This window comes from Dipodomys merriami, unplaced genomic scaffold (assembly GCF_024711535.1).
Source record: "Dipodomys merriami isolate MVZ:Mamm:240054 unplaced genomic scaffold, mDipMer1.0.p SCAF_19, whole genome shotgun sequence".
NCBI lineage: Eukaryota > Metazoa > Chordata > Mammalia > Rodentia > Heteromyidae > Dipodomys > Dipodomys merriami.
The window spans coordinates 4418107-4441329 of record NW_027203270.1 but is presented as its reverse complement, the minus strand read 5'-3'; the positions used below and the strand labels follow the sequence as shown (position 1 = coordinate 4441329).

The window sequence follows — 23223 nt, the reverse complement described above, 5'->3', positions numbered from 1 at the left end:
TATATAAACCAACATGTTGAAATCAGGATTTTAAGGTTTGAATGTTTGACAAGAAGTTTGTATGAAAGTGTGTGTATGTAGATAGATAGATAGATAGATAGATAGATAGATAGATAGATAGATAGATAGATAGATAGATAGATAGATGGATGGATAATCTTTGCAACTTCAGAGTAGCTGAAGAATTTACATATAAAGTTCTGGTGTATACAGAACCTGTTGAAGCCAGAGAATTACTGTTTATGCAGAATTAAAAGGTCAATTAGCCTGTAAGTCTGCTTATTACCGTGAATAATTGACTCCTTTTTATCCCCAGCAATTGACTTTTAAGCAGTCAGTATTGGTCTTGTATTGTCATTAAGTTATTCATTTGAATCCCCTGCATTTGGGAGGGTTTTTGCTAAATTGAAAGAACACTATTCTTTTTTTTGGGGGGGGGAGAGGGGGTCTGGTCATGGGGCCTGAACTCTGGGCCTGGTAGCTGTCCCTCAGCTCTTTAGCTCAAAGCTCTACCACTTGAGCCACAGCGCCACTTTCGGCTTTTTTTTTTTTTTTTTTTTTTTTTTTTTGTGGGTCATGGGGCTTGAACTCTGGGCCTGGGCGCTGTCCCTCAGCTCTTCAGCTCAAGGCGAGCGCTCTACCACTTGAGCTACAGCGCCACTTCCGGTTTTTCTGGTGATTTATTGGCGATAGGAGTCTCACGGTCTCTCCTGCCCGGGCTGGCTTAGAACCGCGATCCTCAGATCTCAGCCTCCTGAGTAGCTAGGATTACAGGCGTGAGCCACCAGCGCCCGGCTACTTTCGGCTTTTTTCTGTTTGCTTATGTGGTGCTGAGGAATCGAACCCAGGGCCTCATGCATGCAAGGCAAGCACTCTACTACTGAGCCAGTTTCCCAGCCCCGAAAGACCACTATTCTTAAGGTACTCTATAGGCCAGCTTTGGTGAGTTATATACAATTTAGAATGTTATTTCTGTGAGGAAATGTGATAGGCTTCAAGCAACTACTATACTCTTTATAATATATTCTGTATGTAGTTCCCAGGATGACAGCTATAAATAAGATTTGTATATTATTCTTTTTTTGGGCTTTGTTTTGTTTTTTGTCTGTCGTGGGGTTTGAACTCTGGGCCTGGGTACTGTCCCTCAGCTCTTCAGCTCAAGGCTAGCGCTCTGCCACTTGAGCCACAGCACCACTTCTGGTTTTCTGGTGGTTTATTGGAGTCTCACAGACTTTTCTACCCAGGCTGGCTTTGAACCGTGATCCTCAGATCCCTGCCTCCTGAGTAGCTAGGATTACAGGCATGAGCCACTGATGCCTGACAAAATTTGTATATTATTCTTAACAAGGACAGATATTTTCTTTGTTTTAATTTTGCATCATCATTCCCAACATTCTTTACAGTTGAAGGATGGGAAACTTTTTTTTTTGAAGGGCCATTTGACCATTTTAAGCTATAGGCAGGCAGTTGATGAAAAGCATTTGAGAACCATGTGTATCTCTCCCATCATATTATCAAAATGATGTTCCCACCCCTGCACACAGAAAATAATACTGTTGAATTACATGTATGATAATAGTTGTTTTGAAAAATGAACCAAAAGGCTGGGATGTAGCTCAGTGGCAAAGCGCTTGCCTAGAAAGTGCAATGTCCTGGGTTCGATCCCCAGTACCAAAAAAGAAAAGACAAAAAAAAAAATACAGTTAAAAAAAAGAAAAAAGAACCAAGCTGTATGGTTTCTATTTTGGCCTTCATCTACTTATATACTATTATTTTCTCTTACTCTTGGTTGAGATTCTTAACAGAACGATTGTTTTATTTTCAGTGGTATGCCATTTTAAAATATATTGCATACACTATGCAATTTTTTTTTTTTTTTGTCAGTTGTGGGGCTTGAATCCTGGGCCTGGGCATTGTCCCTGAGCTAGGTCAAACCTAGCGCTGTACAACTTGAGCCACAGCACCACTTCCTGTTTTCTGATAGTTTATTGGAGAGAAGAGTCTCAAGGACTTTCCTGCTCCAGCTGGCTTTGAACTGTGATCCTCAGATCTCAGACGCCTGAGTAGTTAGGATTATAAGGCGTGAGCCACCAGTGCATAGCTAGTATGCAATCTTTTGGGTTTTTTTGTTTTTATTTGGTTGGTCATGGGTCTTGAACTTTGGGCCTGGATGCAGTCCTTGGGTTCTTCCTACCACTTTAGCCATGGTGTCACTTCTGATTTTCTGGTGGTTAATTGGAAATAAGAGTCTTATGGATTTTCCTGCCCAGGCTGGCTTAGAACTGTGATCCTCAGATCTCAGGCTCCTAAGTAGCTAGGATTACAGGTGAGAGCCACCACCAATGCCCAGCCTACTATTCAATCTTGAGGGGAAAAAAAAAAATCTTTGTATATAGTTCTAAAAAAAAAGAAGAAGAAAATGAATGAAAAAAAAATTCCTAGCATAAGTAAATATTGGCTTCTTTTTTTTTCTGGTGCCAGTCCTGAGGCTTGAACATAGGGACTGAACAATGTCTCAGCTTTTTTGCTAAGACTAGCACTCTATCACTTGAGCCATATCTCTTTTTCCAGGTTTTTGATATTTAATTGGAGATAAGAGTCTTATAGGCTCTCATACTCAGACTGTTTGGAATGTAAGTAGAACTTTATAGCCTATGTACGCATTACCTAAACCAGTTTTGTAATTATAGTACTTTTTGTTCAAATGTCTATTAAATTATCATACACTTAGATTTTATTTTATTTTTTGGCAGTACTATTGTTTGATTTCAGTGCTTCATATGTGGTAGGCAGGTATTCTTCCACTTGAACCGTACCTCTGGACCTTTATGCTTTGGTTATTTTTGAGATAAGGTCTTGATTTTTGGCCAGGCTAGTCTGGGTCAGTAATCCTTCCATTTATAGTTGCCACCATAGCTGAGGTTGGTTGAGATGGGGCCCTGTGAACTTTTTACTAGAGCTGGCCTCAAACCTTGATTCTTCCAATCTTTTTTTTTTTTGTCAGTCGTGGGGCTTGAACTCTGGGCTTGGGCACTGCCCCTGCGCTCTTCAGCTCAAGGTGAGAGCTCTACCACTTGAGCCACAGCACCACTTCCAGTTTTCTAGTGGTTTATTGGAGATAAGAATCTCATGGACTTTCCTGCCCCGGCTAGCTTTGAACCAAACCACAATCCTCAGATCTCAGCCTCCTGAGTAGTTAGGATTACAGGCGTGAGGCCCCTGCAATTCTCCCAATCTTTTTTTTTTTTTTTTGTCGGTCGTGGGGCTTGAACTCTGGGCCTGGGCACTGTCCCTCAGCTCCTCAGCTCAAGGCGAGCTCTCTACCACTTGAGCTACATCGCCACTTCCGGTTTTCTGGTGGTTTATTGGAGATAGGAGTCTCACGGTCTTTCCTGCCCGGGCTGGCTTTGAACCGAGATCCTCAGATCTCAGCCTCCTGAGTAGCTAGGATTACAGGCGTGAGCCACCAGCGCCCGGCTAATTCTCCCAATCTTTACTCATCTGTTTTGGGTGTAATGGTCAGCCTGTAATCCTATCTACTTGTAAGGTGGAGATTTGGAAGGATCTAGGGTCAAGAAAAAGTTTGGTAGACTTCATCTCAATCAATGGCTGAAAAGAGCCTGTGATCTGAAACTACAGGGGAAACATAGTGGTTGGGTACAGTCTTTGTGCCTGTCAGCAACAAAGGAAAACACATATAGGATCCAAATCCAACCCAGCCTGGACATGAAGTTTAGCCCTATCTTGGAAATAACCAATGCAAAAAATTACAGGTATGGTTCAAGTGGTAGAGCACTTGCATGAGGCCCTGAGTTCAAATTCTATTATCACTTAAAAAAATAATTGCATTGATTGTTTCAGTGCCACTTCCTTTTGTTCTTAAAGTTCTCTACTTAAATTTCTTTGACCTGTTTATCTGCTAGGAAAGAAATGTAGAAGCTGTAAGAAATGCAAAAGATGAACGTGTTCGGGAAATTAGAAATGCAGTAGAGATGATGATTGCACGACTAGATACACAGCTGAAAAACAAGCTTATTACACTGATGGGTGAGTGCTTTTGAATACTTCTCCTACATTGTACCTTGAGCTTGATTGAAGTTTAGTCTTTGAGTTGTGAGGTTGGTAAGTTGTTACAGGCTAGAAAGAAATCTTGAGATTTTAGGTATCTCCATATTGTTATCTGGACTATTGTACCAGTTATATTTAGAAATCATTAGAAAAAAGCTTACACAGCCATTTGGGAAGGAATTCCAATGGTTAATGTCTTTCATTGTGTGTGCCATGTATTTTCCCACAAATCCAATCCAATGTCTTTTCTTTTTCTGGTCTTTAGTGGAGATTAAGAACATTGGCCAGCTCTTTAGCTTTTTTTTAAGACATTTAAATTCTTGTTTGTTTTTTTTATTTCTAGTAGATTTCTTTTTCAGTCTAAATATTCAAATGTTTATTGCTCCCCCATTTGGTTCTTCATGCTGTATTTGATTGCCTCATACTACTTTGATTATGGAGCCTATTTTTAATTTTAATTTTATTTTGTAGTGTACTAGCTTTTGCACTCAGAGTATTCTGCTTCCTTAGCAGGTCCTCTATTACTAAGTTATTCTTCCAGCAAGGAGCCTGCTATTAAACAAAATTTAAATAATAGTATGGTCTAATGTTAATTTATTCATTTATTTTGGTGGTGCCAGGGATTGAACCCAGTTCAGCCATTATTCTTCTCTTAGATGAATTTGTTAGGCCTAAGTTGAGTTTTTTTTCTCTCCCTCTTTTTTTTTTTTTGGTGCCAGTCTAGCTTGAACTCAGGGCCTAGGCACTGTTCCTGAGCTTTTGTGCTCAAGGCTAGTACTCTACCACTTGAGCCACAGCCCCACTTTTTGGTGGTTAATTGTAAAGAGTCTCATGTCCATTCTTTCTTGCCTGGGATGGCTCTTAATCATGTTCCTCAGCTCTCAGCCTTATGAATAGACATGAGCCATTGATGTTTGGGTCTAAGTTGGATCTTGTCATCGTCTTTTTTTTTTTTTTTGGAACCCCAGGGTTTGGGTGCTGTCCCTGAGCTCTTTTAGTCAAGGCTAATGCTCTACCACTTTGAGGAGCCACTTCAGTTTTCTAGTGGGTAATTGCAGAAGTAGGGCCTCATGGACTTTCTTGCCTGGGCTGGCTTTGAACTGCGATCCTCAGATCTCAGCCTTCTTAGTGGTAGAGTGCTTGCCTCGCATGCATGAGGCCCTGGGTTCAATTCCTCAGTACCACACTAATAGATCTCAGCCTCCTGAGTAGCTAGGATTACAGACAGGAGCCACTAGCACCAAGTGTGAATTTTGTTTTTGAAAAGGATTTATTCTTTTTTTCTTTTTTCTTTTTGTTCCAGTTCTGGAGCATGAACTCAGGGCCTGGCACTGTCCCTGAGCTTCTTTTGCTCAAGGCTAGCGCGCTACCACTTCCAGCTTTTTCTGCTTATGTGATACTGAGGAATTGAACCCAGGATTTCATGCATGCTAGGCAAGCACTCTACCACTGAGCCACATTCCCAGCCCCACATTCCCAATCCCAAAAAGGATTGATTCTAAAGTTCTTTTTATTTATTTATTTTTTATTTTTTGTCGGTCATGGGGCTTGAACTCTGGGCCTGGGCGCTGTCCTTGAGCTCTTCAGCTCAAGGCTAGTGCTCTACCTCTTTAGCCACAGCACCACTTCTGGTTTTCTGAGTGGTTTATTGGAGCTAAGAGTCTCATGGATTTTCCTGCCCAGGCTGGCTTTGAACTGCGATCCCAGTTCTCAGCCTCCTGAGTAGTAAGTATTACAGGCATGAGCCACCAGTGCCTGGCTTTAAAGTTCTCTTTCCTAAGAAATACTTTGACAAATCAGTGTTCAACTTTTGAATTCTATTCAAAAGTAGAATAGTATTAGATTTATTTCTTTTTTTCTTTTCTTTTTTTTTTGGGGGGGGGTGGGTCACTTGTGGGGCCTGAACTGTGGGCCTGGGCACTGTCCCTCCACGCTTCAACTCAAGGCTAGTGCTCTACGACTTGAGCCACAGCCCCACTTCCGGCCTTTTCTGCTTATATGGTGCTGAAGAATCGAACCCAGGGCCTCATTCATGCAAGGCAAGCACTCTACTACTGAGCTACCTAACCAGCTCCTAGATTCTATTTCTTAAAGCACTAGAAAAATCTTCAGGTTTAAACTAATGAAGAACTTTCACTTATTTGATATAGATTTTTTTAAAAATAGATTTTTAAACATGTTTATTAGAAGCTAATTTTATTCTGAAACCAGTAGTGAAGTTATGCTGTACATTTGAACAGGTCAAAAGACATCTCTAACCCAAGAAACAGAGCTATTGGAATCCTTACTTCAGGAGGTGGAACACCAGGTGATGAACAAAATAATTTTCTTTTTCATTTCTGAGATTTTAAGAGATTTTGCAAATCTCTTAAAAGTGGTTCTTTGTGAAGTAGGAGGTGGGTGGGGACAGATTATCTTTTTGAGATCAGAGGATCTATTTGTTATAATAGATATTTTCTTATGAAATAAGAATCAGCTGATTAAAGATTTCTCTTTAATTTGAGAAGTATTATAATGTTGTGTAAGAATAGAATCCTTTTTCTTTTTGTCAGTCTTGGGGCTAGAACTCTGGTCCTGGGCGCTGTCCCTCAGCTCTTCAGCTCAAGGCAAGCACTTTACCTCTTGAACCACTGCGCCACTTCTGGTTTTCTGGTGCTTTATTGGAGATAGGAGTCTCATGGGACTTCCCTTCCTGGGCTGACTTTGAACCTGGATCCTCAGATCTCAGCCTCCTGAATAGCTAGGATTACAGGCTTGAGCCACCGGTGCCCAGCTCTTTTTCTTTTCTATTTTGTAAACTAGTAATAAATCCACAGAAATTGTAAATCTATTAAAAATATAGAGTTCTAAAACTTTAAAATTTTGAAGTCTTTAATTTATCAATTTGAGGTTTGGTGTGATATTTAGGAAATCTATCTAACCCAAGGTCACAAAATTTTTCTCTTATTTTTTAGAGCTTTTTTTTTTTTTTTTTGGTTGGACATGGGGCTTGAACTTGGGGCCTGGGAGCTGTCCCTGACCTCTTTTGCTCAAGGCTAGCATTCTATCACTTTGAGCTATAGTGCTGCTTCTACTTTCCTGGTAGCTAATTGGAGATAAGAGTCTCACAAACTTTCCTACTGGGGCTGGCTTAGAACTTCAGTCCTCAGATCTCAGCCTCCTGAGTAGCTAGGATTACAGGTGTGAATCACTGGTGCCTGGCTAGAAATTTTGTTATTTTAAGACAGTTTTAGTGTATTCTTTAATCCCAGCACTTGGAAAAGGTGAGGCAGGTAGATCTTGATTTAGAGGCAAGACTGGGCTTACATATCAAGACCTAATCTCAGACAAAAAAAACTGTTTTGAGTATTTTTATTGGTGAGGTATAGATACAGGGTAAGATTTTGGTTATTTTGTTTTTGTTTTATTGGCTGTCTAGTTCTAATATCATCTGTTGAAAAGGTTATCTTAATTGTTGCATTTTTTCCCAAGAAATAGTTGTCCTTATGTTCATGGACTTATTTGTTTTGGTGCCAGTTTTGTTTGTTTTTTGTTTTTGTACTACTTTTGAATCTTGAACTTTGGGCCTGGGTGCTGTCCCTGAGCTCCCTTTGCTCAAGGCTGGTACTCAACTACTTGAGCCACAGCTCCACTTCTGGCTTTTCCTGTGAGTAATTGGAGATAATTCTCATGGACTTTCCTGCCCAGACTGACTTTGAACCATGATCCTCAGATTTCAGCCTCCTGAGTAGCTAGGATTAGAGATGTGAGCCACTAGCGCCCAGCTATAATAATAATAATAATAATAATAATTCTTATTAGTTTTATTTGTTTAATGGCTAGGTCTTGTTGTGTGGTTCATGACCGGCCAAAAGAAAAAGAAAAGGCTCTGAAATTGCAGGAGCTATTTGTTAGTACACATAACGACTTTACTGTATTGGTGGGTTCTTTTATCTGTTTTTAAGCAGGTAGCTAATTTGTGATTTTTTTCTTAAAACTTTTGAGTTGCTACTGAATAGCATGTCTGTTGGTTCAGCTAATTTTTTTTCCTTACACAGTTGCGGTCTTGTAGTAAAAGTGAACTGATATCTAAGAGCTCAGAGATCCTAATGATGTTTCAGCAAGTTCATCGAAAACCCATGGCATCTTTTGTTACCACTCCTGTTCCTCCAGACTTTACCAGGTATGACAATTTTAAAATCTCATTTTCACTTGAAGTTTGTGTACAAAAGGTATATACTTGTTTCAAAAGAATCAGTTGTGCTTTTTAGCTCTTAATCTCTTTTAAGGTACTATTTATAGTAATATGATCTGGGGAACTCTGCACATGTAAATCTTGTCTCAAAAAAAAATGTGATGCTGGGCGCTGGTGGCTCACGCCTGTAATCCTAGCTACTCAGGAGGCTGAGATCTGAGGATCGAAGCCAGCCCAGGCAGGAAAGTCTGTGAGACTCTTATCTCTAATAAACCACTAGAAAACCGGAAGTGACACTGTGGCTCAAGCGGTAGAGCGCTCACCTTGAGCTGAAGAGCCCAGGGATAGCCACCAAGCCCAGAGTTCAAGTCCCACGAGCGACCAAAAAAAAAAAATGTGATGGACTCATATTATGGGTCTTGTTGTGTAGCCCAGGCTGACTTTGAACTCAAAATCCTCCTGCCTTAGCCTCTCAAGTGTTGCAATTATAGGTGTGCATCACGATGTCCAGTTTTTTGTGTTTTTTGTTTTTGTTGGTGTTGGTCCTGGGGCTTGCACTCTGGGCCTGGGCACTGTTCAGCTCTTCAGCTCAAGGCTAGCAGCGCTCTACCACTTGAGTCACAGCGCCACTTCCAGTTTTCTGGTTATTTTTGGAGATAAAGAGTCTCTTGAACTTTCCTGCCTGGGCTGGCTTTGAACTGTGATCCTCAGATCTCAGCCTCCTGAGTAGCTAGGATTACAGGTGTGAGCCACCGATGCCCAGCTAATGCCCAGTTTTTGACTTAGTGTTAAACAATAAAGAGGAAATGATAGTGCACTAAAAATTGTCTTTTCTTTGGAGCAACATTTTCTATAGAAAATAATCAAATAAATTACCCTTATCAGTTCTATTTTTATGTTCTGAATTAACATCCTATTAAACAAAACTCTAAAAGAGATATCATGCTAAAATAATTTAAAGGTGACAGATACTGGGAGAAAGCAGTTGAAGAGTTGATACTGGTATAGGCTTGTCATGCATGCATGCATGTGTGCGCGTGTGCCAGTTCTTGGGCTTGGACTCAGTGCTTGGGCACTTTCCCTGAGTTTCTTTTTGCCCAAGGCTAGCACTCTTACCTTTTGTTTTTTTTGGTTGTTCATGGGGCTTGAACTCTAGGCCCGGGCACTGTCTCTGAGCTCTTAAGCTCAAGGCTAGCGCTCTACTATTTGAGCCACAGTGCTACTTCTGGTTTTCTGGTGGTTAATTGGATATGAGTCTCATGGGAGCTGGGAAGGTGGCTCAGTGGTAGAGTGCTTGCCTTGCATGCCTGAGGCCCTGGTTTCGATTCCTCAGCACCACATAGGCAAAAAGAAAAAAAGCCGGAAGTGGCGCTGTGGCTCAAGTGGTATAGCACTAGCCTTGAGCTGAAGAGCTGAGGGACAGCGCCCAGGCCCAGAGTTCAGACCCCACGACCGGACCAAAAAAAAAAAAAAAGTCTCATGGACTTTCCTGTCTGGGCTGGCTTTGAACCATGATCCTCAGATCTCAGCCTCCTGAGTAGCTAGGATTATAGGTAGGAGCCACCGGTGCCCGGATTAGCACTCTACCACTTTGAGCCACAGGGATACTTCTGGATTTTTCTGTTTATGTGGTACAAAGGAATCGAACTAGGGCTTCATGCATGCTAGGCAAGCACTCTACCACTAAGCTACATTCTGAGTCCCTTTAAATTCTTTTGAATAGCATATTCTTCCATGCATATTTATAATTAAACTATGATGTTAGACTGGTAGTTCTCAAACCCTAATATAAAAATTACTTGAGATTCTGTTTAAAATTATCAAACTGTTAATGAGAGCTTGTTTTCTTTTAAAGTAAATGAAAATTTCAATTTATGTAAGGTAAATAATTTGTTTTTATTTCTTCTCAGTGAATTAGTACCATCTTATGATTCAGCAACTTTTGTTTTAGAGAATTTCAGGTAAGAGTTTTTGAGCACTGTTTATTTTTTCATGTATTTATAAGCAAGAGCTGTGAAGGTCTCATTCCTTGATAGGAAACATACCTACCAAGTGAATGATCACTCAGTTAAGTAGTCTTAAAACAAGCTTCCTATTAGAAACAGAGATGGTCTAAGTAGTCTTAAAACAAGCTTCCTATTAGAAACAGAGATGGTCTAGCTTATGCAGGTTCAATATCCCCTATCTAAAATGCTTAAGTATAGAAGTATTTTTTTATTTTTATTTTTTTTTGGGGGGAGTCCAGTCGTGGGGCTTGAACTCTGGGCCTGGGCGCTGTCCCTCAGCTCTTCAGCTCAAGGCAAGCACTCTACCACTGAGCCACCTTCCCAGCCCTATAGAAGCATTTTAAATTTCAGATTTTTTCAGATTTTTGGAATATTTTGTTTGGAAAATGACATTTGATTATGTGACACAGGTCTAAACATTTGTTTCTTTTTTTTTGTCTGTCATGGGGCTTGACCTCTGGGCTTGGGCGCTGTCCCTCAGTTCTTCAGCTCAAGGCGAGCACTCTACCACTTGAGCCACTTCCGGTTTTCTAGTGGTTTATTGGAGATAAGAGTCTCACGGAGTTTTCTGCCCAGGCTGGCTTTGAACTGTGATCCTCAGATCTCAGTCTCCTGAGTAGCTAGGATTACAGGCATGAGCCACCGGTGCCCGCCTCTAAACATTTGTTTCTTATAAGTATTTTATATGTATGGCAAGTATGTAATTTTATATAGTATTTTTTTTTAGTGCTTTTGCAGGTATCATGTTACATGAGGCTGAATATAGGATTTTCCTCTAGTGATCTCTTGTTGGAGCTCAGAAGTTTCAGATTTTGTAGCGTTTTGAATTAGGTATGCTCATCTTACATCTTCAGGGTTGTTGCTTCTCCATTCTAGGAAAAGGAAATACTTATTTAAATTTAAGAGTTTGCTTAGTTTGCTAAAGTGGAGAGGTGAGAATATGGAGGTTTATGAGCCCCCAATCTACCTGCCTTAAGTAAAAGTTGTGCTAAGTCCACTGAGATCTGTTACTGACAGTAAGAAGCCATTTCAGATGTAGTGCACTTGCAGAAGTATGCAATATGGTTTTAGAGAAAGGCAAGAGGAAAATGGAGACAAGTATACTGAAGTATATTTAATTTCAATAAATTTTGCTTAAAAGTTATATTTTAGTTCTTTCAATATGCTTTTGAATATAATGCTGAATTGACTTTCACAAGCACAAATCTCCCACCCACCCACCCCCCTTTTTTTTTTTTTTTTTGCTTTTGCTATGCTGGGAATTTTAACAGCAGGCATTGTATTTGCTAGGAAGCAGCACTCTTATCACTGAGTTCTGTCTCCAGCCCAAGAAGCCGTTATTGTAAGAAAATGTGTAGGCTTTGTAAGTTGCATGTTAACCTTTGATACTTTTATTTTTCTTTTTATTAATTTTTTACTTTTCTGCTTGGTATTGGGCTTTCAGCTTGGCTTTCTGCTTACTAGGCAGGTGCTTAACCAGTTGAACCATGTCTTTAGTCTTGTTTTTAAATGAAAGACTGTTATTGAAAAAAGTCAAATCAGGATGCTTAATGATCCTTTTTCTTTTGAAGGTCACAATTTTTAGGGTTTTGTTTCTTTTGCTTTGTGTTTTCAAAGGATTTGCTGAATGTTTTTGTATCATTACATTTTCTTTAATTTTAAGACATTAGTGTAAAGGGCTTATTTAGTGGCATCTTGACAAGATCAGGATTACAAGTATTAACTGAAAGAGTATGATTTGCTGTTGGTTTTACAAGTTGTATTTTACAGTAGTTTTGATCTTCTCTTTGGTTGGTATTCTTTTTCTTTAGCACTTTGCGCCAGAGAGCAGATCCTGTGTACAGCCCACCTCTACAAGTTTCAGGCCTTTGCTGGAGATTAAAAGTTTACCCAGTAAGTTTCTCATATTTCTAATAAATTTTCAAGCCAAGTTTTTTGGTGAAGTAAGGAAATCAATAAATTAATGACAATTTTGTATTTTTTTGTTTGCATATTAGTACTGGAATTTGACCTAAGGGTTGTGCATCTAGGAATCTGTTCTATCCCTTCAGCTACAACTCCAGTCCTGTATTTTACCTCCAGACTTGTGTTCTTCCTTCCTTCCTTCTTTCCTTCTTTCCTTCCTTCCTTCCTTCCTTCCTTCCTTCCTTCCTTCCTTCCTTCCTTCCTTCCTTCTTTCTTTCCTTCCTTCCTTCCTTCTTTCCTTCCTTCCCTCCCTCTTTGGTTGTGGGACTTGAGTTCAGGGCCTGGGTAATTTCTCTGAGATCTTTTTGCTAAAGGCTAGCCTCTACCACTTTGAGCCACCACTCAACTTCCACTTTTGAATGATTGATTGGGAATAAGTACTTTCTCTGAGCATGTGAAAAGATAGACATTTCTTTAGAAGAAATGTTTAAAGTTTTTTTTAATATATTTTTTAATATATATATTTTCTTATTGTGAAAATTACAATTACATGGGCAAGATAATGAGTACATTTCTTTCTTTTTTTTTTTTTTTTTGGTCTGGTCGTGGGGCCTGAACTCTGGGCCTGGGTGCTGTCCCTCAACTCTTCAGCTCAAAGCTAGCGCTCTACTACTTGAGCCACAGCGCCACTCCCGGCTTTTTTCTTTTTGTTTATGTGGTGCTGAGGAATCAAACCCAGGGCCTCATGCATGCAAGGCAAGCGCTCTACCACTAAGCCACCTTCCCAGCCCCATGAGTACATTTCTTATCAAGCATTGTTGCCTCCTCCTTTGTTTCACTTCCCATCCCTTCCCATCTCCCCCCTCCCCCCGCCCCCCTCAATCCTTCCCCCCCCCCCAAAGTTCTTTAAAAGTCATGTAAATGATGGCTGAAGTGCACCTGAGTAGATAAAGTGTTTTATCTTCTATACATATAGCCCCCTGGGCTTGATTTCTAGTACCACCAAAAAAATCATTAAAAAAATAAAATATAAATATAGAAACCTCCCCCCCCCCAAAAAAAAAACATATATGTATCATTTTGTATTTTATTTTTTGGAGTTGTGAGCTGAGTTTGATCTTAGGGCCTGAAGCTTGGTAGGTAGTTACTCTACTACTTGTCCCTTATCGCCAGCCCTTTTTTTTGCTTTAGCTTTTTTTTTTTGGTAGTGTCTTACTTCCTTTTTGTTTTTTGCATGGATCAGCCTGGACCACAATCCTCCTTACAGCCTCTAGCAGGGAATCACAGGCATGTGCCATTAAACCTGGCTTATTGTTTGAGGGTAGCCTCTTGGTACTTCTTTGCCTGGACTGGCCTTGAATCTTAATATTCCTGATCTCTGTCTACTGAGTAGTTGGGATTGAATTGTGAGCCACTGTACTTGCTATCTTAAATGTCTTATTTTGTTTTATTCTTTTTGCTGATCCTGAGGCTTGAACTCAGGTTCTGGGCCCTGTTCCTGAGTGTTTTGCTCAAGGCTAATGCTTTACCACTGGGCCACTGTTCCATTTCCAGCTTTTTACTGGTTCATTGGAGTCTCACAGACTTGTGCTCAGACTGGCTTCAAACAGCAGTCCTCAGCCTCCCAAGTAGCTAGAATTACAGCAATGAGCCACGAGCAACTAACTGGCTAGTGGTTATTTTGTCAATTTTTTTTTCATTCCTTTTTTTTTTTTAAATATGGAACGCTTCACGAATTTGTGTGTCATCCTTGCACAGGGGCCATGCTAATCTCTGTACCGTTCCAATTTTAGTATAAGTGCTGCCGAAGCGAGCACTTCATTCATTTCTTGTTACCTATTATCATTTTACTTTAGGATGGAAATGGAGTTGTTCGTGGTTACTACTTATCTGTGTTCCTGGAACTTTCGGCTGGCTTGCCTGAAACTTCCAAGTAAGATATGTACTTAATAATGTAATCTTGAGGTGCATTTACATACATACATCTCCTTAGCAATTTATATTAAGTACTTGCTATATGTATTGTTAATTTCTTTTTTTGTTTTGTTTTTCTTTGTTTTTGAGATATAATCTCACTATGTAGCCCTGCCTACTCAGAATTATTTTCTGTCTACTTGCTAAGTTGTAGGACTATAGACCACCACTCTTGATTTCAATAATGTTTTAGCTTATATATTTAGCCAGACATGGTAGCTTATTCATATAATCCTGGATACTTGGAAAGTTGAGATTGGAGGATCATATTTGAGGTGAACCTAAGCAAAAATTTCATGAGATCCTTCTTTATAACTAACAAAAGCCAGATTTTCGTACTTGTCATCCCAGCTACACAAGACATATAAATAGGAAGATCAAGGTCCAGACTGACTCAGCAAAAAATGAGACCTTATTTAAAAAATAAAAGCACAAATAGCAGCCGGGTGCCAGTGGCTCATGCTTAATAATCCTAGCTACTTAGGAGGCTGAGATCTGAGGATTGAAGTTCAAAGCCAGCCCGGGCAGGAAAGGCTGTGAGACTCTTATCTCCAATAAAATAGAAAACCGGAAGTGGTGCTGTGGCTTAAGTGGTAAGAGCGCTAGCCTTGAGCTGAAGAGCTGAGGAACAGCGGTCAGGCCCAGAGTTCAAGCCCCATGACCAACAAAAAAACAAAGCAAAAATAGCTATGAGTGTGGCCCAATGGTAATACGTAGCCTGTTAAGCTCAGTTGCCTCTCTCAGTTCAAACTCCAACACTGCCAATAAAATTTAAAAGGAATACATAAATTTGCCTCACAAATTTTGAATACTTTTTTTTTTTTTTTTGTCAGTCCTGGGGCTTGAACTCAGGGCCTGGGCACTGTCCCTAAGCTTCTTTTACTCAAGGCTAGCACTCTACCACTTGAGCCATAGCACCACTTCTGGCCTTTTCTGTTGATGTGGTACTAAGGAATCGAACCCCGGGCTTCATGCATGCTAGGCAAGCACTACCACTAAGCCACATATCCTGCTCAGATTTTGAATATATTAGGAACCCTTTTAAAAAATACAAGGTAGAACTTAGGTGTACTATAAATTCACCTAAGAATACAGAATTTAGTGGTTTTTAGTAGGTTCACAGAGTTCTACAGTTACTATAATACCCAGTTTCAGAATCTTTTATTTTTTATTTACTTTTTTTGGGGGGGTCTAGTCGTGCGGCCTGAACTCTGGGCCTGGGCACTGTCCCTCAGCTCTTCAGCTCAAGGCTAGCACTCTACCACTTGAGCCACAGCGCCATGTCTGGCTTTTATTTTCTTTTTGCTTATGTGGTGCTGAGGAATCGAACCCAGGGCCTCATGCATGCAAGGCAAGCGCTCTACCACTGGGCCACCTTCCCAGCCCCTCAGAATCTTTTCATTACAAAGAAACCTCAGCTCTTCAGCTCAAGGCCAGAGCTCTACCACTTGAGCCACAGCACCTCTTCAGTTTTCTGGTGGTTTATTGGAGCTAGTAGTTTCATGGACTTTCCTGCCTGGGCTGGCTTTGAATGGTGATCCTTGTATCTCAGCCTTCTGAGTAGCTAGGATTACAGGTGTTAGCCCTCCTCCCCTGCTCCAGCCTACTTTTCATTGAGAGATGACTTAAAATGTGGTTTTATATAATTTGGTATTTTTTTGCTATTATACCAAAGAAAATAAGCGGTTTATTAAATGTTATTTACAATGTGCAATCTAGATTCACATTTAGTGAGTTATTTTTGCACTATTACATGAAAATCTTTTTTTTTTTTTTGTCGGTCATAGGTCTTGAACTCAGGGTCTGGGTACTGTCTCTGAGATCTTTTGTTCAAGGCTAGTGCTCTTCCCACTTTGAGCTACAGCTCCACTTCTGGTTTTCTGGTGGTTAATTGGAGATAGGAGTCTCATGGATTATCCTGCCAGGCTGGCTTTGAACTATGATTCTCAGACATCAGTTTCCTAAGTGTCTAAGATTACAGGTGTAAGTCACCAGTACCTTATATAAGAATCTTTTGTTTTGGTATGGAATATTTGTTTATAGATAACATGAAAGGGATGAGATTTGCCATTTTTCATGTAGGAGCCAAACCTAACCAATGAAACTAATTGGACCAAAAAAATTATTTTTCTGTGTGAAGGAACAAGGAAAAGAAATTTTTGAGTTGTAAGAAACAGCTCTGTGAGTGCTATTCCTTCAACCCAGAGAGTTCAGGTTGACAAAAGGGATGGAACTGAGGTAGAATCTTATAGACTTAGTTGAAGAAGTAGTGCTGAGAGTCCAGGAACACCAACCCTGCTAGCAGGCTTTTGGCAGAACACCAAAGCTCACAGTTTGGAAGAATACTAGAGCTGCACACAGAGAAATTCATAGATTCCAGGTGGGGTCATCTTACATATTCAACAGAGTCTATTTTTTTATTATTATTATTTTTTGGGTCCGGTCGTGGGGCCTGAACTCTGGGCCTGGGCACTGTCCCTTAGCTCTTCAGCTCAAGGCTAGCGCTCTACCACTTGAGCCACAGCACCACTTCCAGCTTTTTTCTTTTTGCTTATGTGGTGCTGAGGAATGGAACCCAGGGCCTCAGGCATGCAAGGCAAGCTCTCTACCACTGATCCACCTTACCAGCCCCCTCAGCAGAGTCTATATGTGCAGCAATAAAAGGTCAAGGTGAAAGCAAGACCAAAGGCTGTCTCACAATACCAAGAAATCTGCAGACTTAGGTTTTTTTTTGGGGGGGGGGAGGGGTCCAGTCGTGGGGCCTGAACTCTGGGCCTGGGCGCTGTCCCTCAGCTCTTCAGCTCAAGGCTAGTGCTTTACCACTTGAGCCACAGTACCACTTCTGGCTGGCTTTTTTCTTTTTGCTTATGTGGTGCTGAGGAATTGAACCCAGGGCCTCAGGCATGCAAGGTAAGCGCTCTACCACTGACCCACCTTCGCAGCCCTTGTTTTTGTTTTTGTAAAGGGGGCTTGTTATGTATCCTAGGCTGGTACCAAACTCATGCTTCAGTCTTCTGAGTATTAGGATTACTAACATGTTACCATACTTGTGTTTAACTTTTTTTTTTTTTTTTTTTTTTTTTTGTCGGTCGTGGGGCTTGAACTCTGGGCCTGGGAGCTGTCCCTCAGCTCTTCAGCTCAAGGCGAGCACTCTACCACTTGAGCTACAGCGCCACTTCCGGTTTTCTGGTGGTTTATTGGAGATAGGAGTCTCACGGTCTCTCCTGCCCGGGCTGGCTTTGAACCGCGATCCTCAGATCTCAGCCTCCTGAGTAGCTAGGATTACAGGCGTGAGCCACCAGCGCCCGGCTTGTGTTTAACTTTATGAGGATCTGCCTAATTGTTTTCCATAGGGCTGCAACATTTTATATTCCCACTAGCATTGCACAGGGTTCCAATTTCTACTCTTGAACCACACTTTGAGCACTTTTTTTTTTCTTTTGGTGCTGGTCCTAGGTCTTGAAGTCAGAGCTTAGGTGCTGTCCCTGAGATTCTTTTTCTCAAGGCTAGCACTGCCACTTGAGCCATAGTGTCATTTCCAGCTTTTTCTAAGTAGTTCATTAAATGTAAGAGTCTCATGGACTTTTCTTACCTGGCCTCAATCTATGATCCTCAGATCTCAGCCTCCTGGGTAGCTAGGATTACATGAACCACCAGTGCCTGGCTTTGAGCACTTTTTGCTTTAAATTGTTTTTTAGGTAGGGTCTTGCTTTTTGCCAAGGCTGGCCTCAAACTACAGGCTTCTTAACTCTGCCTCCCTCACAGCTGGGATTACAGGCACACCACTCATTCCTAACTTGATTATTGAGATTTTTGTTCTGTTTTGTTTTTGATTTTGCTTACGCTGATCTTGAATTCACAATTCCTGTATCTCTACCCCAGTATCTAGGATTACAGGTATGCATCACTATATCTGGCTCCTCCATTCCCTTAATGGCTAGTGAAATTAAGCATCTTTTCATGCATTTCTATGTCTTTTTTTTTTTAGCTATATTTTTTGTCTTTTCTTTTTTGGTACTGGGGATTGAACCCAGGACATTGTACTTGCTAGGCAAGCGCTTTGCCACTGAGCTACATCCCAGCCCTGTATGTGTTCTTTGAACTTATATCTATATAAATCCATTATCTTTTTATATATTGGGTTGTCCTGCTGAATTGTAAGAATTTTTAATGTATATTGAATATTAAACTTTAGTTATATATATGATTTTTGGATAGTTTTTCCCAGTTAGTAGGTTTTTATACATAAAAGTTTTTACACATTATCATTCTGGAGACTTGGAAATTTTATATAATAGATTATGGAAACAGCGTTTTAGCTTCTCCAGTGTATACTTATTTTCTACTAGTAAATTTTATAGCATTGCCTAGAAAAAAATTTTTATAGCCATGAATTTCTGAATGCACAATGAGTTACTTTATTATAACTTGTATTAGAAAAATGATAAAGCATTTTAAAATTCGTATTTTAAAATTCATATTTTAAAATTGTGTTACTAAACTTCAAAGATGAATTCAAATAGATTGTTCAACTATTCAGCATCGATGAAACAAAAACCTCTCTGAAGAATTTCCTCATAGAAGACTTATTTATTATTTGAGGTTCTGCTTTTTTCCTGATACATTGGTAAACATTTGAAGAAGGAAACAGTATCTAGTATCAATCATGTTCTGGTGGCAGTATTCAAAATACTATTTTTGTGAGAGATACCTTTTCTGAAAGGAACATGTGACAGGTTTCTTCCTAAGTAAATACTTAATGAGCTTAATGTTTACATGAGTCTATTTTTTTATTTTTTGGGTTTCTCTTTGGTAGTAGAGGGGTTGAAGTCAGTACCTTGCACTTGCTAAGCAGGTGTCTTAACACTGACGTCACACCTCAAAGCCCATATGTCTTTTATTCTTTACTGTGTTATTGGTCTCTTTTTTAATTTTAGATATGAATATCGTGTAGAGATGGTTCATCAATCCTGCAATGATCCTACCAAAAATATCATTAGAGAATTTGCATCGGACTTTGAAGTTGGAGAGTGTTGGGGCTATAATAGATTTTTCCGTTTGGATTTATTGGCAAATGAAGGATACTTGAATCGACAAAATGATACAGTGATTTTGAGGTAATAGGGACTATTTGTCATGGAAGAATGAAGTCATCAAATCGTTGTTTCAAAGTCTACCTCTCTAACAATGCATATTGAAATTCATGCTAGTTATAATCATAAAAATTTCTTAACTGTTTTATTTCTTGTATGTAGTTCTGTATAGTCAAGTGGATAATAAAATGTGTTGGACATCTAGTTATTAATTCCATTATATGGAATCTGTTAAAAGGTAAGTATTGTCCAGGCCCTGAGTTCAAATTCCATGACTTTCCCCCCACCAAAAAAAAAAAAGTATGCCTAATTTCAAAACAGAAACATTCCAAACTCTTAGTGTGTGAAAACAATGCTACAGTGGCAAATTGCAAGTCTGTCTTCATTTGAGCAGGTGGTCACAGTGCAGCCACACTAAGAATATTGCATGAAATTACCTTCAGCTTGTATGTATCAAATGTGCCAGATTCACATGTAGGAAATCTAAGAATAGTGGGTAAACAAATGTTATTTGTTTTACTTGACAGCATTTTGGTGACTTATTTGTGAACATAATTTTATAGAATGACTTAGTTTTTAGATAACAGATCAAGTGTAGAGAAACAGAAACAGATGAAAACAATATGAAATACTTAGGTTATTTGCAAGAAGGAATAGAGTGTAAACACCTAAACATAGGATTATTGTAGAGGTAGCCTCTACAGGTTAGATGCTTTGGAGTATCATTACATGATATGAGAGTTTGGATTTTTTTTTTTTTTCTCCTTGGCTTGAACTCTGGGCCTCAGTGCCTGTCCCTGAGCAAAAGAATGCTCAAGGCTAATACTACCCTTTGAACCACAGTTCCACTTCTGGTTTTGTTTTTTGTTTTTTGTTTTTTGTAATTTATTGGAGGAAAGTGTCTCACAGACTTTCCTGCCTGAACTGTTTTTGAACCACAGTCCTCATATCTTATCCTCCAGAGTACTAGAATCACAGGTGTGAGCTACTGGTGCCCAGCTGAGAACTCAGAGTTTTTTTTTTTCTTTTCTTTGGGGGGGGGGGGCGGGGGGGGGTCCAGTCCTGGGGACTAAACTCTGGGCCTGGGTGCTGTCCCTCAGCTCTTCAGCTCAAGGCTAGCACTCTACCACTTGAGCCACAGCGCTACTTCCGGCTTTTTTCTTTTTGCTTATGTGGTACTGAGGAATTGAACCCAGGGCCTCAGATATGCAAGGCAAGCTCTCTACCACTGAGCCACCTTCCCAGCCCTGAGAGCTCAGAGTTTTATAAAGAGATTCAGACATGTTCTGAATTGAGGATTCTTTTTTTTTTTTTTTTTTTTTTGTCGGTCGTGGGGCTTGAACTCTGGGCTTGGGCGCTGTCCCTCAGCTCTTCAGCTCAAGGCGAGCGCTCTACCACTTGAGCTACAGCGCCACTTCCGGTTTTCTGGTGGTTTATTGGAGATAGGAGTCTCACGGTCTCTCCTGCCCGGGCTGGCTTTGAACCGCGATCCTCAGATCTCAGCCTCCTGAGTAGCTAGGATTACAGGCGTGAGCCACCAGCGCCCGGCGAATTGAGGATTCTTAATGCTTAATACTTCAAAAATACTGCATCAAAGTTTTTTTTTGTTTGTTTGGTTGTTGTTGTTTTTGTCGGTCATAGGGCCTGAACTTTGGGTTTGGGCATTGTTCCTCAGCTCTTTAGCTCAAGGCTAGCACTCTATTACTTGAGCCACAGTACAACTTCCAGCTTTTTCTGCTTATGTGGTGATGAAGAATTGAACCCAGGGCCTCATGCATGTACGGCAGGCACTCTACCACTGAGCCACCTTCCCAGCCCAAGTAATTTTTTTAATTAAAATTTATTTTCTGTTGGTTGTGGGGCTTGAACTCAGAGCCTTTTTATAAAGGTAAAGATTTATTTGCTTTGATAAATACTAAGGTTTTTAACAATAGGTATAGCTGATAACTTATTATGATTTAATATAAATAACTTGTTTTTTTCCTAACTTTAGCTGAAGTTTGTTACATTCTTTTTGCTCTTGTTACTTTTGAGATAGGATCTCACTTTTTACTTTGGCTAGCCTGGACTTGTATCATCCTTTTTTTTTTTTTTTTTTTTTTTTTGCTCAGGTTGGCTTGGAACCTCAATCCTCCAATATCTCTACCTCTCAAGTAGCTGGGATTACCCTGGGCTGGTGTACTGATAGATAAGCAGTTTTAATTGTAAACCATTGGAGGTGTTTCCCAATTCATGATCATCATTATGTTTGAACTATATTATTATAATGTACATTATGTTAAAATGTGAGTTTAATCTTGACAATAGAGTTATTTCTAGAAAACTATAGTTTGAGTTTAGAACTTTATGCAATTATGATTTATGGACTACATGTATAAACAGTAAATACTCTGAGATCATTTGAATTTTAAATTTTATCACAGTAACACTTGCAATTCCAGATTACTTTTTCAAGTGGAACTATTTTTTTAAGGTTTCAGGTACGTTCACCAACTTTTTTTCAAAAATGCCGGGACCAGCATTGGTATATTACTCAGTTGGAAGCTGCACAGGCTAGTTACATCCAACAAATAAACAACCTTAAGGAGGTAAGAAAAGAGGTTTATTTTATTTATTTATTTATTTTTGGGTCCGGTGGTGGGGCCTGAACTCTGTCCCTCAGCTCTTCAGCTCAAGACTAGCACTCTAACACTTGAGCCATAGCACCACTTCCGGCTTTTTTTCTTTTTGCTTATGTGGTGCTAAGGAATTGAACCCAGGACCTCATGCATGCAAGGCAAGTGCTCTGCCACTGAGCCACCTTGCCAGCCCCAAAAAGAGGTTTATTTCTGGTTTAGTACTTTCTTTTTGCCTGTTAAATTTGGAATTAGATTTTTTTCTCCTCTATGCTGACTTTGAGGGGGGGGGGGCGGAGTTTAGAGTGCTGGAAGTGGCTAATGAAGGACAAAGATATGTGTACTTTTGGAGGCTTTCATGTTAAGTGTACTGTTTAACTGCTTGATCTGGGATGTAGCTCAATTATACAGTGCTTACTATGTCCTAAGTTTCTTCCTCAGAACCACCAGAAAGAAAAAAAAGTCAACCAAATACAAAATTTGCCTGTGTTCTCTGTAGAGAACTGGTTATGAAAGAAGGAGGATAAAAATAAATGGGGCAGTTAACTTTTATTTTTTTTATAAGGGCAGGAGAGGAGGAAATGGATCCCATTTAAACTCTATCCTTTGACAGTGCTGGGATTTTAACTAAGGGTCATATGCTCTTTGGTGGGTCACTCTATCTCTTGAGCTATCTCTAGCCCTTTTTTAAAATTTTACATGTATTTTATGGAGCTAATGAGTATTGCTTAAAATTTTAACTTGTATTGTTCTTCTTTTAAAAGAGACTTACCATTGAGCTGTCTCGATCTCAGAAATCAAGAGATTTGTCACCACCAGATAATCACCTTAGTCCCCAAAATGATGATACTCCGGAGATAAGAGCTAAGAAGTCTGGATCATGTTCTGACATGCTTCTTGAAGATGGTCCTACTACAGCTTCTGTAAGGGAAGCCAAAGAGGATGAAGATGAGGAGAAGATTCAGAATGAAGATTATCATGTAATAATCAGAATGATAATACAAATAATAGAATCATGATTTCTAACATACAATGTAGGGAAAGAAGTATGCTAAAACTGATGTCCATTGATTTTCATTATTTACATATGGACATTCTTTTTTTTTTTTTTTTTCCAGTCGTGAGGCCTGAACTCTGGGCCTGGGCACTGTCCCTCAGCTCTTCAGTTCAAGGCTAGCACTCTACCACTTGAGCCACAGTGCCACTTCTGGCTTTTTTTGCTTATGTGGTGCTGAGGAATCGAACCCAGGGCCTCATGCGTGCAAGGCAAGCACTCTACCACTGAGCTAACTTCCCAGCCCTGGACATTCTTTTATATATAGTAATATTTATGAATTACAAGTAGGCAAGTCAAACTTTTTGTTGTTGTTGTTCTGGTCCTGGGGCTT

The 23223-nt window shown here is 39.9% G+C and overlaps 1 protein-coding gene and 1 non-coding gene across 8 annotated transcripts in view; one reads left to right on the top strand and one right to left on the bottom strand.

Moving 5' to 3' along the window:
* Positions 1-23223, top strand: part of Trim37 (tripartite motif containing 37) — a 129006-nt gene that overhangs the window by 22734 nt on the left and 83049 nt on the right. For all 7 annotated transcript variants that reach the window (XM_070027041.1, XM_070027034.1, XM_070027036.1 and 4 more), the window contains exons 7-15: positions 3924-4047; positions 6309-6376; positions 8106-8230; positions 10153-10203; positions 12060-12141; positions 14010-14086; positions 19065-19244; positions 21694-21808; positions 22600-22815. In XM_070027041.1, coding sequence (XP_069883142.1) covers positions 3924-4047; positions 6309-6376; positions 8106-8230; positions 10153-10203; positions 12060-12141; positions 14010-14086; positions 19065-19244; positions 21694-21808; positions 22600-22815 — 1038 coding nt within the window. The remainder of the gene's footprint in view (positions 1-3923; positions 4048-6308; positions 6377-8105; positions 8231-10152; positions 10204-12059; positions 12142-14009; positions 14087-19064; positions 19245-21693; positions 21809-22599; positions 22816-23223) is intronic.
* On the bottom strand, positions 13867-13970 carry LOC138831232 (U6 spliceosomal RNA). Its single transcript, XR_011373178.1, has one exon. It is a non-coding gene; the product is annotated as a U6 spliceosomal RNA (small nuclear RNA).